At 44.0% G+C, this 13,600-nt stretch overlaps 1 protein-coding gene across 6 annotated transcripts in view; it reads right to left on the bottom strand.

The window, feature by feature from the left end:
* The window catches only part of TEAD1 (TEA domain transcription factor 1), a 145,997-nt gene that overhangs the window by 25,399 nt on the left and 106,998 nt on the right, over positions 1 to 13,600 (bottom strand). For 4 of the 6 annotated variants that reach the window (XM_042881882.1, XM_042881880.1, XM_042881879.1 and 1 more), the window contains 5 exons: positions 8,347 to 8,358; positions 7,038 to 7,172; positions 6,807 to 6,853; positions 6,163 to 6,224; positions 3,352 to 3,476 (listed from right to left, as the gene is read on the bottom strand). In XM_042881882.1, coding sequence (XP_042737816.1) covers positions 3,352 to 3,476; positions 6,163 to 6,224; positions 6,807 to 6,853; positions 7,038 to 7,172; positions 8,347 to 8,358 — 381 coding nt within the window. The remainder of the gene's footprint in view (positions 1 to 3,351; positions 3,477 to 6,162; positions 6,225 to 6,806; positions 6,854 to 7,037; positions 7,173 to 8,346; positions 8,359 to 13,600) is intronic. The other 2 variants (XM_042881876.1, XM_042881877.1) reach the window with 1 other exon arrangement.

Raw genomic sequence — 13,600 nt, 5'->3', positions numbered from 1 at the left:
AAGAAGCAGAGAGAAGAAGGGTTTATTCTGGGAAGTAGCACAGTATTTTCCTGGTTTGGAAGTAGGTATGAATGAACTTATGAGAAATTGGAATTATTTCCCTTTCAGTGTTGGAGTCTCTGAATGCTCTCTCTATCTGTATACCAGCCCTTTGTTTTCACACACAGTTTGTATTTTTGGGGTACGTGGGCATATTCAGTGTAGGCATTTGTCCTGAAATTTCAAAGAAGCACTACAGTAAAAATAGAAAGCTTCCCTTAAATAAAACCTGCCCTGAAAGCAACAGGTTGCATGAATTTGTCAGCCCTGGTGAGTATACTTACATAGGGCTGGCAACAAAGAGAAGCACCCACAAGGAACACGAGTGCTTGGATGTACCAGGGCGGCTCCTAAGCACTATTTAAGAATTGTGATTGAGCATAAAATGCCACAAAGGGGAAATACAGCTTGACATTTATAAACTGAATTGATTTTCATGTTAGAGGAGGAGTAATCTTACCTATCCTTAGCCTCAGAGTCAGTATTCCAAGATTTTGCAACTGTATCATCTTATGCCCTTCCAAATGACCTTCTGCCATGCAGAACTACAGCAAGGGATGTTTATTGTTTCCTCCCTATATTTTATTCTTTTGTAAATGGAGCGATTTTGTGGCTAGGCAAGGGAAGGAAGTCAGCAGCCCCAACAAGTGACAGGGCTCTCTGGAGCAGTTTCTGACCCATAAGAATGCCCACCTGGAATTAACCTAACTGCCTGACATCAAGGGGCTTTTGTACTTCTAAGCACCAATTGACATTGGAAGAACCCCAGAAATGCTTAATGCCCCACTCCTTGGATGAATTCTCAGTGGGTGGACCTTTTATGTCCATGCACAGCCCCACTGAAGTCCTTGGCAGTCAGCACGGGCAGACACCTGAATCCATAATCGCTATACAGGAACACAGGCTGCAAGAGGCCTCCCAGGGTCACCAAGCCCTGGCCCGAGATCACATTTTAAGGAGGAATTGGTCTGTTTGTCCTCACCACTACCAGGCATTCTGACCAGGTTTTCAGATGAGGGAAGGAGGAACCATCATTTTTTTCTTTTTCTTTTTCTTTTTTTTTCCCAACAAAACATTAGAAATTCATTTGATCAAAAGAATACTTAACTGGAGCTATACAATGATGGCAGAGTGCAGCACAGGGTGACCAGCAGCCAAGGATAGCAGCCAGGCAGCATCTGCTGCATGCCCACCGCACCTTGCAGCACGTGCAGAGCAGGGATAGAGAATGATCCATGCTGGAATTCATCCATGAAAAACAATAGAATTGTCTTTGTGTCGTATTTTTGCAATCTTATAGCATGTGATTCTGAGTCTTTAAAAACAAGTCTGGGTACTTCCATGCTTCTGCTTCTCTCCAACCCCTCCTGCATCTACCAAATGCACTCTGCAGTAGTTATGCTTGCAAGCTGGAACAAGCACCAGTGGGCCTCCCTGCACCTCTGGAATTCCAAATAACACGAGTTTACTCTAAAAAAAGCTTCATGGCAGCTAGGAGGCTATGTCGGCTAACTGTGTTTCAGGCCCCCACCCCTTATGCACTGCCTTCCCACAGCCTACACCTACAGGAAAACTGAGAGCCCCAGTGCACCCTCAGCGCAGAACCTCCTGCAGCCCAGAAGCACTGCCGCAGGCTCTGGCAGAACTGTAACTCAGGATGCGCCAAGCTGCCATTCACCCACATGCAGTGCAGTCACGCCGCACGCTGCTCGGCTGTACCGTCTGCCAACACGCTCCAGGCACATGTGCAGTATCCCCAGTCAGAGCAGCCCAAGTGCAGCAGGGATCAGTAGGGCACACTGTGCAGCACCCAGCCACAGGTGTTTGGTCGGGCTGCCCGCAGGGATACCTGGGTGCTGCCTTCCCTGCATCAGAAACAGAAACCCCACCTGGCTGAGCACAGCACTCGAGCAGAGTTGTTCCAGCTGTGGCTCAGCCCGGGGCATACTGTGATTCAGGGTGACTGAGGCTGCAGCCTGCCCTGTGCAGCCCACAGGGCCTGGACTGCCTGACAGCATGTGCTAGACCCTGGTTGCTCCAGGTGGCAGTGCAGCCAGTCTCAGTGAAGCCGTGCAGCAGCAACCCATCCAGCTAGAGCGCAGCCCACAGTACCTGCTGGCAGACACCGCCTTCCTCAGCATTAACTGAGCCTGGCCAAACGGGACGCTCAGCAGCCCTCCACACTGCCACATATTTAGTGTATGAATAGCTGAGATATGGCATATTTCCGTTGGGGTGTTTCTCTGCCAGGAGCATTCCTTTGTTGTAAGGTTTCTGGGCTATGTCTCCAGTCTCCATTAAGCAGGGTAAACACTCCCTGGATAACACCCCTGGACAGAGCCCATAAAGGCTATGGTTTCCAGTACTTAATTACAAAGAGCAAGCGATAACTTCTCTCCGCTCCAAGCTACTGTATTTTACCAGGCATCTGAACAAGAATGACCTGTCTACATCACCCATTCATGACAGTATTTGCTTTTCAGAAATTATCTCAATAAAAATTTTCAGGCTCGAGCTAAAAGAAGCTCTTTTGATTTTTTTTGTGACACAGTAGAAACCATGCTAGGCTACTCACAAATGCCTGTGGTAAATATGTAATGATTAATATCAAGGTTCATGGCTAACTGGCGTAAATAAAATACTACAGCCAATCCCATAATCTACCCCTGCAGGTGCAGTACAAAGACTTATAAACCAAAACCTTCCTCAAAAAAACAAAACAAAAAAAAGAAGCCCAAACGAAAAAAAAAAAAACCTCAGACTGGATCCCAAGGCACGAAATCAAGCAAGACCCAATGACCACAGATTTAGAAATGTAATCTCAAAAAAAGAAAAAAAGAAGCAATGCAGACAAATGCTGCACGCTAGGAAGGCTTGAACTCAAAGGGACTATCACTGTCCCAAAAACACCCAGAGGATGACCCTAACATCAGCTTTGTAAAGGGCCATGCATAATTTCTATACAAGTCCTTGATTTTGTTTCTGCTAGGAAATAGATTAAATTGTAACTTACAGTTAGGCACTAAACTGCTGCCAAAAACATGATGCAATTTGGTACAGCTGCTAAAGTAGGTTAACAGCGAGGCACAGTGAACCATGCCTGCTCTCAGACAGGCCTCTCTCTTCCGCAAACAGAGAAAGAGGGCAAGAAAGGATAATGTGGTACCATCACGAAAGCAATATTACATTGAGTGGTAGTGAACACAGCAATACCAGGAGTGTATTCCTGCAGGCTTAGGCCTGGAAAGCACGCTCCGCATGGGAAGGGACTGAGGAAAGCCAAAGCTGAGCAGACATGAGGGCAACACTTACTGATTCGGGATCCCTCTGCTGTTCAAGGAAAGCTGAAAACTCCACCAGCCTGAGCTTGGTCGTACCAATCGATCGGCCCTGCCATGCAGGGACCGACGGAGCTGGAGCTGACGTAGGCTCAAATCCTAAAGAAAAGGAACCATTTTCATCAAGACGTTCATCATTCCCCAGTTTATATTTTCTGAATTAAATATAACCAGCAATCACCCAGGTAACTCTTGGTCATTTATATTCATTTTAACAAATAATGAATGAAAATAAGGACAACAGAGAAAACATGTAGGAAAAGAGGTCCCAACCCAACAAGCTAAAAATGGTACAAATAAAAGGTTGGCTCCACTGTTTGCTTCAGGTTGTAACTCACTGCAGAATTTTTGCTTAAATTATATACTGGATGTTAGAGATTTACAGAGATTTCACACAGACTTCAAACAGACTTACAGCTGACTCTTGCCTGGAAACAAGCAGCAAGGCTCCGAGGAGGTATTACTGCCTCAAGGAGTTAAGAGAACTGGCCTCCATTTCTGGCTCCACATGTTACAAGTAAACCACCTCTCTTTCTGCCTATTTCTTCTGCCACTTTCAATTCCTCTCTTCTATTTAGTGTATACTCTTTCCAAGGCAGGGACCGTTTCTTACTATGTATTTGCACATTGGGTCCTTGTCTTCTTTTGGAGCTTTTAGGCATCATTATATTACAGATAATAATAAATAATTACTGTAAAGAGCTGAATCATACTCTAAAAAGTTTTAAATTGATAATAAAGAGGGAATGACATGCTCTAGACAGAGAAGGGATGTTAGCCACCATCTCTAATTCACCTCAAGAGAATGAATAAATGCTATCTTCTGCTCCTCATTGTGGAAAATTAGATGAGAAGGAAACAAAACAGTAAAGGAAGAAGAGAAAGGCTGCAGCTGGAAGGCAGAAGCTGATCCTGGGAGACACACAAGAAAGGTTAGAAAACCAGGATAACATGGTTAAGAACCAGGGAGAGGTCACAGATAGTTTGTGTCCATATCTCTTAGTGAGTTTGGGAGCTGGATCCAACCCTCAAATTTACACAAAGAGGGTTTGAGGCTTGTGAAACAGGGAATTACAACAATGACTGGTTATGTGTGAACAGGAACTCTAATGAAGCAAATGCATGAATTCTGACTGATTTAGAAAAATTAATAATCCCATTCTGAAAGAGAACAGCAGGTAAAAGAAGATTCAAAGTATATGACAGACACAAATATGGTATAGCAGGAAGTTAGAAACAACACAAAGTATGAGGGAGTCAGAAAACCGCAGCTGGGAGTCAGAAGTGTGGTGTAGTTTGGCAAGAGAAGTGTAAAGTTAGTTGTGGAAGGAAGGGATGCCATTCAGAGGGACCTCGAGAGGCTGGAAAGCTGGGCTCGGGTGAACCTAATGAGGTTCAACACGGCAAAATGCAAGGTTTTGCATTTGGGCCGGAAGAACCCCAGGCACCTGTACAGGCTGGGAGGAGTGGTCCTTGAGAGCAGCTCGGCAGAGAAGGACCTGGGGGTCCTGATGGACGAGAGACTGAATATGAGCCAGCAGTGCGCTCTGGCAGCTCGAAAGGCAAATGGGATCCTGGGCTCCATCAGGAGATGGGTGGCCAGCAGGGACAGGGAGGTGATTGTCCCTCTCTGCTCGGCTCTTGTGAGGCCCCATCTGGAGTACTGTGTCCAGGTGTGGAGCCCTCAGTACAAGAAAGACATTGAGATTTTGGAAAGGGTCCAGAGGAGGGCGACTAAGATGATCAGGGGGCTGGAGGACCTCCCCTATGAGGACAGGCTGAGGGAGTTGGGCTTGTTCAGCCTGGAGAAGAGAAGGCTGCGGGGTGACCTCATTGCAGCCTATCAATACCTGAAGGGAACCTACACCCAGGAGGGGAGTAAACTCTTCAAAAGGGCTGATAACAGCAGGACTAGGGGAAATGGATCCAAGTTGAAGGAGGGAAGATTTAGGTTGGATGTTAGGGGGAAGTTCTTTACTAGGAGAGTGGTTAGGCCCTGGAACGGGCTGCCCAGGGAGGTTGTGGATGCCCTGTCCTTGGACGTGTTTAAGGCCAGGTTGGACGGGGTCCTGGGCAACCTGATCTCAATGTGTATGTTTGGTGGCCCTGCTAGGCAGGGGGGTTGGAACTACATGATCCTTGGGGTCCCTTCCAACCCGGGTGATTCTGTGATTCTGTGATTCTGTGTGATTCTGTCACCTGCAAAGAAATAGTTATCTTTCCTGGTGTTAGGTGTGAAAAGGAGAATGGAAGAAGCCATGGAAAGGGCATCATCAGTATGAGCAGTGAAGTCAGTGTCAGAGCAAGCATTATGCATCTAACAAAGGGGTATCAGGTAGAGCTGAAGCTTCAGGAGGAGAAGAGTTACCAATAACAGACACATAGACTTATATCAAAAACAAGGCTAAACACAAATGATTTCTGAACAGATTTAGCCCTAATTAACAATAAATGGAGGCTTATTATTACAGCTATTAAAATACAAACATGCATTCTACTATTCATTTTTTACAATGCATTTTGCTACAGTACAAAACACTGGCTAGAGACCATGTATCACAGCAACTCCTCACATATGTATTAACACTTGCTATCTAAAATGTAACATCAAACATAAAACTCCCAAACTCACTGATTCTCCCTCTTAACAAGTACCAGGACACTGGTATTTGTTAGAGACTAGTGTTTGGTTTGGTTGCTGGGGTCGTTAGAAACGGAGTAGTGGCTCTGTCCATTTCAGGACACAATCCAACCCTTTTTAGTGGAGACAAGAAACAAAAGTTACCTGAAATGGGAGCTGTGACTGATGGCTGTATAGGGTAGGCCTGCTGAACGAATGGCTTTACACTGGAATAAATAGTTACAAAAAAATCATACACCATGCCATCAACAGTAAATTCCATTAGAGTCACACACGCAGTTAATGAACTTTATTCACAAATGTATTTGACTCCTACGTAGCATATGTAGCAACCATAGAGAGGCAACAGCAAGAGAGAGAAGCATGAGAACTACATACTCCCAACGTGCTGAAGTGAGGAGCTTGTCCATGCTTCTGCCCTGCCTGCTGCAACCATCCCAGCAGATGCAGATGCTTTGCCTCCCAATAAATCCAGAGGACATCGAAGTACTGGGGCACAAAGATTCCCATGGGCCTCAAGGAAATGAGGCAGGGAGAAGATGAAAAATAAGGCTGGGAGACGTTGCTCCAGAGCCACTGCAGAGATAAGGGATTGCATTTCCCATGGCTGATGAGGGATGCGATCCCTTGCAACTTTTCAAATATGAGATCACATCACTGCAAGTCTCTACCCTATAACCACTTCTCCTTCTTTTTGAAAAATGTGCAAATTATTGCAAGACTGATATCCTGTGGCAGCAAAGCACCCCACACTGCAGAAAGAAACATACTCAAATTTTCAGACTTACTCTTGCGAGGATCCAGGCTGCCCCGTTTGAATCATGCCAGGCCAAAACTGAAAGAAGAACAAACAGACCCACATTTGTTTTCCCTGTTGAAAGATTTGGGATATTTCTGAACAAGCACGATTCCTTTTGCAAAGACACAAGTGAAAGCATTAATCCATTCACTCAGCCTTAGATTTCTACTGAACAGTGTTAGAGAATACAGGGATTTTCGGGACTCAGCTAACAACTTACCCCAGGTGCCCCAGGAAATGTAGGACGGGGAATTCCTGGCAGGCCCAGCTTGTTGTGAATAGCAGTAGCTGAGACTATCTGAGCTGATGACATTGCTGCCATGTGCTGGAGTGCTTTGTCCTTTGCTGTCTGATCCTTTAATATGACAATTACATGGAGTCTTAAAACATTTGGCACAACAAATGATGTTAAATAACTGCAGCTACAAGCACATAAATCAAAACTTAAAAAGCCACACAGAAAATGCAAAAATAGCAAACCATGCAGGAAAAAAAAAAAACCAGGACAAAGGCTAACACTCAGACTACCTGAAGGCAAAACCTCCTCTCAGACATGCATGGTAGACCTGGATTCTCACAGTCTGCTCTGCCAACATGCAAGAAGCTTGGGGAGAGCAAACTGCTGCCCACCTATTTATCTGGGTAGATTCTGCTGGTTTTAAGTGAGGACAGAGTAAGTCAGTCTGCTGCTAAGGCTCTGCTTGCCAGAGAGGGACCGCTGAGATCTGAGCTCTATCATTTAGAACTAAGAGAAATCTGCCTTTAGCATTACACTGCAAAATGAGAACGCAGAACTGTGACCGACTGTAAATGACGACAGATTTTATTTGTCTTTACATGTTTAGAGCCAGCTCAGAGTCTGTCTTACAACAAGTATTTTAAAAACTGGATCACCAAAATCCAATTAATACCAAAATACAATTTAAACTCCCAGTTGTAGTGCATCACTGGCTGACAGTGATCCCAAAGAAAACAGACAGCCATAACATTTCTGCTGTTTTCAAGCATATAGGAACAAGTTTAGGAAAAGAGTTACTGATTCCTTGTGTTAAATTTGGAGTCCTAGACGCTGCCCATCAGGCATGATCACAGAACAGAAAAGGAACATCTCTTAATGCAGCGGGGTATTTTAGGCCAGGTAATAAAGGTAACCAACAGACTGCTGCTATCTGGAATGGTGGGGTTCCCTGTCTGGAGATACTGTATTAATATGTGCTAACATTTAGGTATGTGACTTAGGATGAAAGAACACAAGCAATATTAGGCAAGGATGTTGTTGGCCTTCAGGTTTTACTTCACAAGCAAAGTAGCACGCATGCTGGCAAGAGACGCATGCTTTTATATACAGTATACAACTTTGCACATATGCTCCCTCTATAGCTTATATGGAGCAGTATGATAGGTGAGCAGTCCTTCCTTTGAATAGCTCCTTCAGAAACAGCACAGGCTGAGAGTACAGGAAAAGCTAGCCAAAAATTCTGCCAAGCACAGCTAAGGTACATAATACTTGGTTTAGTTAGAATACTTACCATGCTTGTTACCTGGATACAACAACAAACAGTTTATTAAAATGCTTGTGTAGAATAGCAGATTTTCAGCAAAATATGAACAAAATAGTAAGGGACAAAGGAAGAGCATTTTGCTCAACGTTAAATACCAGGTTTAAACAAACATGTTACTTTCACCAAGGGACTGATTCATTAAAAGGAAATAAAAATAACAAACTAAAAACCCAGCAACGCTCTGGGGGTAATTTACAGCAGGTCCCCATGTGCAACAGAGGTGCAGGGGATCACTGTACTCATCTCCCTGAGCTGGGAGAGAAGAGCCCCTGGCAGCAAAGGGGCAGGGGAGAGGCTGTAGCCAGTCCCTCACACCTGTGGCAGGACAGCACGCTGCCATCTGACCTGTCTAACCCTCAGGACCCCCACACCATAGCTCATGTGATATCTGCAGGGCAGCTTCTGTTCTCTTGTTGTATGCTACCTCAACTTGGCCACCTCACCAACTTGCAGCTTTCCCTTCTAACCACAGCCATCTCACCTGAGCCCAACCCTGACCGCCCCTGACAATGCAGGAAGGTGTGAGGGGTTGCAGTGGCATGAGACCTCTTACTACAGGTTCTTCCATGCCTTCCTTGCAGCAATTGCTGCATTTGGTAGTGGCCACTTTTCAGTCCTTTTATTACATGTTAGAAAGATGGAGAAAAAGCAAAATGGAGAGGTGCCAGCTCAGCACATATCCCTTGCAGGAGGACTCTTCTTGAGGAGTTTCATCCCCATGGTGACACATCTGCCAGCCCTGCTGAGCATCAAGACACTCAGCCTATATCTATCAATGGGAATTTTCACCTTTTACAGGTTTAGGAACCCATGGTAGTCAGTAGACCATTTTAACTAAAAGCAAACGTATCTTACATCGAAATATGGCAGAAATCAAATTCAGAATCAAAAGCAAATGCTAAGAGATTCTGAATTCTACTAGCACACAGCACTTCCAGCTCCAGGTGGTGGGCTGCACATGTATTACTAGGCGGATTACACAGGCTTCAAAAAGAAACAGAAAAACCACATTTTGAAGCTGCTTATTTGAACTGAAATATCAGCTTGCCTATGACTTTAAAAAACAAATAGACTGGGCTTTTTTTTGTACTGCAGCAGAGAGTGCCTGCAACCAGCAGGGAATGACTCTTTCCACCTATCACTGCAATGTGCTGCTTCTGGGATGAAACTTGATAACTGATTAATAACACACAATGGTATTACATCACAGTTTAGGCGGCAAGAGAAGTAATATGTCCAATTAAAACTGCAAGAGTAATTTAAACAGACAGATTACAGTAATTACCCAGGTTGGAATTTGGCCAGGACAAATGGGTTAACACCCCTACTCTAAACAGGAACGTTGTGGGATTTTTAATGACCGCAAAGAGTTAAGACTTGGATTTCCTATCTTGTCCAATAAGGGCTTGGTTTTACTCACGTGTGCCATTGTGTAAAGCTGGAATAAATCCTTCTGGTCAAGGACGTTTGCACTGATGTACATAAAATGAAAGTATGGCCCAGCATCCTGCAGAGTACTGTGGTGAGGTTCGTCAGGAGCTGCAGGGGGACAGCATCTGCCACCGAATCACTAAATCCCACCAGAGCTTAAGGTATTCCTTGGATAGGTCCCATCTGGCCCTGCCCTGACTTGACCCTACTTAATTTATGAGCTCCGATGGGACTGTAGAAGCCCAGGAATTACGCTGTAGTAAGTAACAGGCTGCACCCTTTCACTACTGTCTTCCCTTCTTCTTAAAAGTAGGTAATTGGAGACGTTACTGAGGTGGATTTAGAGCGCAATCAATGAAAATCTGGAATAGTTTCACCAAATCCCTCAAACATCATCACCATAATGGAGAACAGGATCTGCTTCTTGTTTGAGCTGACTGCTCTGCGCTGCAGCTGCAAACACCTTGTGTTAGGAAGGGGTGAGCTCTAAGAACCTAACGAAAGGAGACTATGCAACTTTTAATGAATCAGGCCCTTGAGTTTTACTTTTCACCCATTAGTTTTTTGGAATGCAAGAGACATAGTTAAATTAGATAAGATACTGCCCCAATATCATCCAATTATAATTCTTAATATCCATAAAAGCCCCACGTGAAACAAGTGTTCTACATGACAAGCACAAAGGGATTTGTGCTCGACTTTCTTTTAATCCAACATAAACAGCAGAACAATTCAATCAATCAGTTCTACAGCAAGAGAAAAAAAACCAAAAACCTGTTATCCTAGAATGATAAATGGGGCTTTGCATACCACATTGTCTATGACTTTAGGGGAAAAAAAAAAACCAACCAAACAAAACTAGGACAGCATGAGGAAAATTATGCACAACAGAACACAGTATTAATTCAAGAAAGCCTAAAACCTGCACGAATATTTAAAATACAAAACTTTTGTAAGGAAAAAAATATGACATAAGAACCAACAATATGCTACAAAATGGATAGTACAGTAACACTAGCATAAAATACTATCCTAATAAGCAATTTTGCAGATGTTAATTCTGCTCAGATCTTGTATTGATTCAAATAACCTTTGCAATAATTAGCTGTAGCTCAAAAAGGATAAACAAATCACGAAAATATACAATTGTTCCAGACAAAAGATAGAGAGCACTTCAGTGTTTCTAGCCCTGATCTCCAATTTGCTTATTATTAGAGAAGACAGGAGTAAATACAAAAGCTGGCTATTTCAGCCAGGCAATAGCTAATGCCAAGAAGAGAATGCGCATTCAAAGCTGTCCCAACTTGCTGCCTAATGAGTAGCAATTAATCCATCTTATTGTATTTCAAAATGCTGAAGACTCCATTCACATCAAAGGGAATTTTTCAAGGCTTTTATCATTGTTCATTTAAAAAGTATAGAGCTATCTTTAGCATTTTATAATTGACAACAATATTTTCTTTTTATCCCTCAATGTGGAATGTAGAATAATGGATTTTACAACACGTAATATATGTGTGAATTGTAGGCATTTTAATGTTTCTTTTTGTCTCTGTCTAATTAATCTTGCTCTATGAAAAACATATCTGAAATGAAAGTCTAAGATAGATGTATGTCCTGCTGTGAAGACCTTTACTCTTTGTTTGCGCCCAACTTCCAATCTACCTTTTCTCCTGATTGATTCAGGCTCCCTGCCAGCGCAAAGGTGGGAAATGCTGCAACCTGACACTACAGACTGCTGTATTTTACAAGGAAAAACATTATAAATTAAAAATTCTGCTGCACAAGAGGAAATGTCATGAAGAGGAGCCACCTTTCAGATCTGTCTCCAAGGACCACTTTATCTCAACCTCTCTTTCCTCTTTCATGAGACGAAATTTCGCTAACCTCAGGAAGATTTTAATAACCTCAGAAAATTAAGATAAAATCCCTAAAACAGGATTGTTCTCCTGTTGGAAAAGAAATTCAAATGTGTAACATCACTAGAAGAGCCAGCAGGGCATTCTCATTTGGTGGTCCTGAAATACAGCAATAGCACTAACAGGTAGAACTCCTTGCAGGCTAAGGATTCATCCTTCTGCAGCAGCTGCAGGCACATGTCCCCAGGGAAAAGGGACTTCATTGGACCAAGGGAACATCACAGCAAGAAGCCAAGATTTCTTGTCTTCGCCAAGCTTCAGTAATACTCTACCCAGTGCCATGGACAGATACATTCAAAGTCACGTGGACAGCTCTGAAATCTTTCCATCCATACGGATTTCGCAGAAGACAGCCACAAGAAGATCTGACACGTTTTCTCCTTGCCACAAGGATGGTTCAAATCAATGCGAGACATAAATATCTCCTGGTCTAAAATAAACCCAGAAGGTACTTGGACAAGAAGACTTGCTGGTTACACTGTTTGTCAGTGTAAAAGATCAGGAACTGAGGTCAATGGGACAGACTGGCCAGATCCCAAAAGATCAATTAGAAATGGTATTACAAAAAAAACCTGCTAGTAAAGGACATCAGCTGGGGAGTGAGGGTCTCCGTGCTATGCTCCTGCAACCTTCAACTCCCTGCTTATGATTATTTCACTTAATGCAGCACTGGCACACACAGGGAAGCACCATCTTCTTTGCAGTAACCTTCCCTGTGCACAAGTGGGATGTGCACGGAGCTGGGAGGCCTGGTGGCAAGAGGAAGAAACATGGGAGACATAAAGGGCCTCAAGTCAGAGCTGACTGAAATTATAGCTACAGACTGGCATGAAGAATCTCCAAATTTCATCCATGGAGTACTTTCCCCTCATGTTGTATGTGGCAAATCTGATATCAGGTACATCTCTTATTTTCAGTAGTAGTTGCTCTCCTGCACATACCACCAACTGAGCATTTTAGAGTTTTACACGGCTTTACAACTAGGAAGAGATAGCTCACTGTTAAAATAGCTGAGACTGACCTGAGGCAGAAGTGGTTTATTGCTTTGCCTATGTTCTTTCTGGCTCTTATCACGAGGAAATGCTGGCAACACTGCTTTAGGACAAATGAGAGTCCATCACCTTTCTGGGGTTCCTGATGGGGCAGTTTGAACTGCCACCAAAACAGTCCACACTGAAAACCACTTGAGAAGTACATCACTGATGTGAAATGAATGCAAGGTGAATACATTTTTTTGCATCTGCAAATGCTCTCTGTTACAAAGAGCATTGGAGAAGATGGATAGTTCAATAAAGGAATAGTGAGAGAAATGCAGGCAGTGCTGCAGAGGAGGCTGCAATTTCTCTGGTAAGCTACTGTGCAGATGTTGTGCCGTAGCACCTTATTCACTAACCAAGAGCAGAAAGAAAAAGGGAAGGGAGACGGAGAGAACCTGGCTCCTCTGTTGCTTCTGGGCACCCCTCAGGCGAGGGGTCCTGGAAGAGTCACCTGGGCTGTGCTTGGGCTCCTGCGGGAGCTAAATTTTGTGGGCAGGATGGCTACCTAGAGGTAGCAGGGCAGGAAGAACAGATGCTGATCAGCAGAGCCTGCTGGGGAAGGACTGGGGCAGATTCTGTCATTAGTGATATCTGGAGAGTATTCTAAGTGCAGGGGTTGGCAACCTTATGTCACTGGCACGCTCCCCATCCTCACGGAGCAGCTGTAGGAAGTCTTGAAGCAAATGTTTTCCACAGAGCAGCAGTGACGTGGGCATGAGAGGCTCCTCACATATGGATGAATTTCTTGAAACATAATGGCAGCTCCCCTGTTCTCTGCTCAGCCCTGGAAGAGCTGCAACCCGCTGACGGGTGGGAATGAGCAGGGGGATCTGA

Source organism: Lagopus leucura, unplaced genomic scaffold (genome assembly GCF_019238085.1).
Source record: "Lagopus leucura isolate 7727_CA_CO unplaced genomic scaffold, USGS_WTPT01 Super-Scaffold_100033, whole genome shotgun sequence".
Taxonomy (NCBI): Eukaryota; Metazoa; Chordata; class Aves; order Galliformes; family Phasianidae; genus Lagopus; species Lagopus leucura.
Note: the sequence above shows the minus strand (reverse complement) of the source record. Positions and strands in the feature narration are given on the sequence as shown.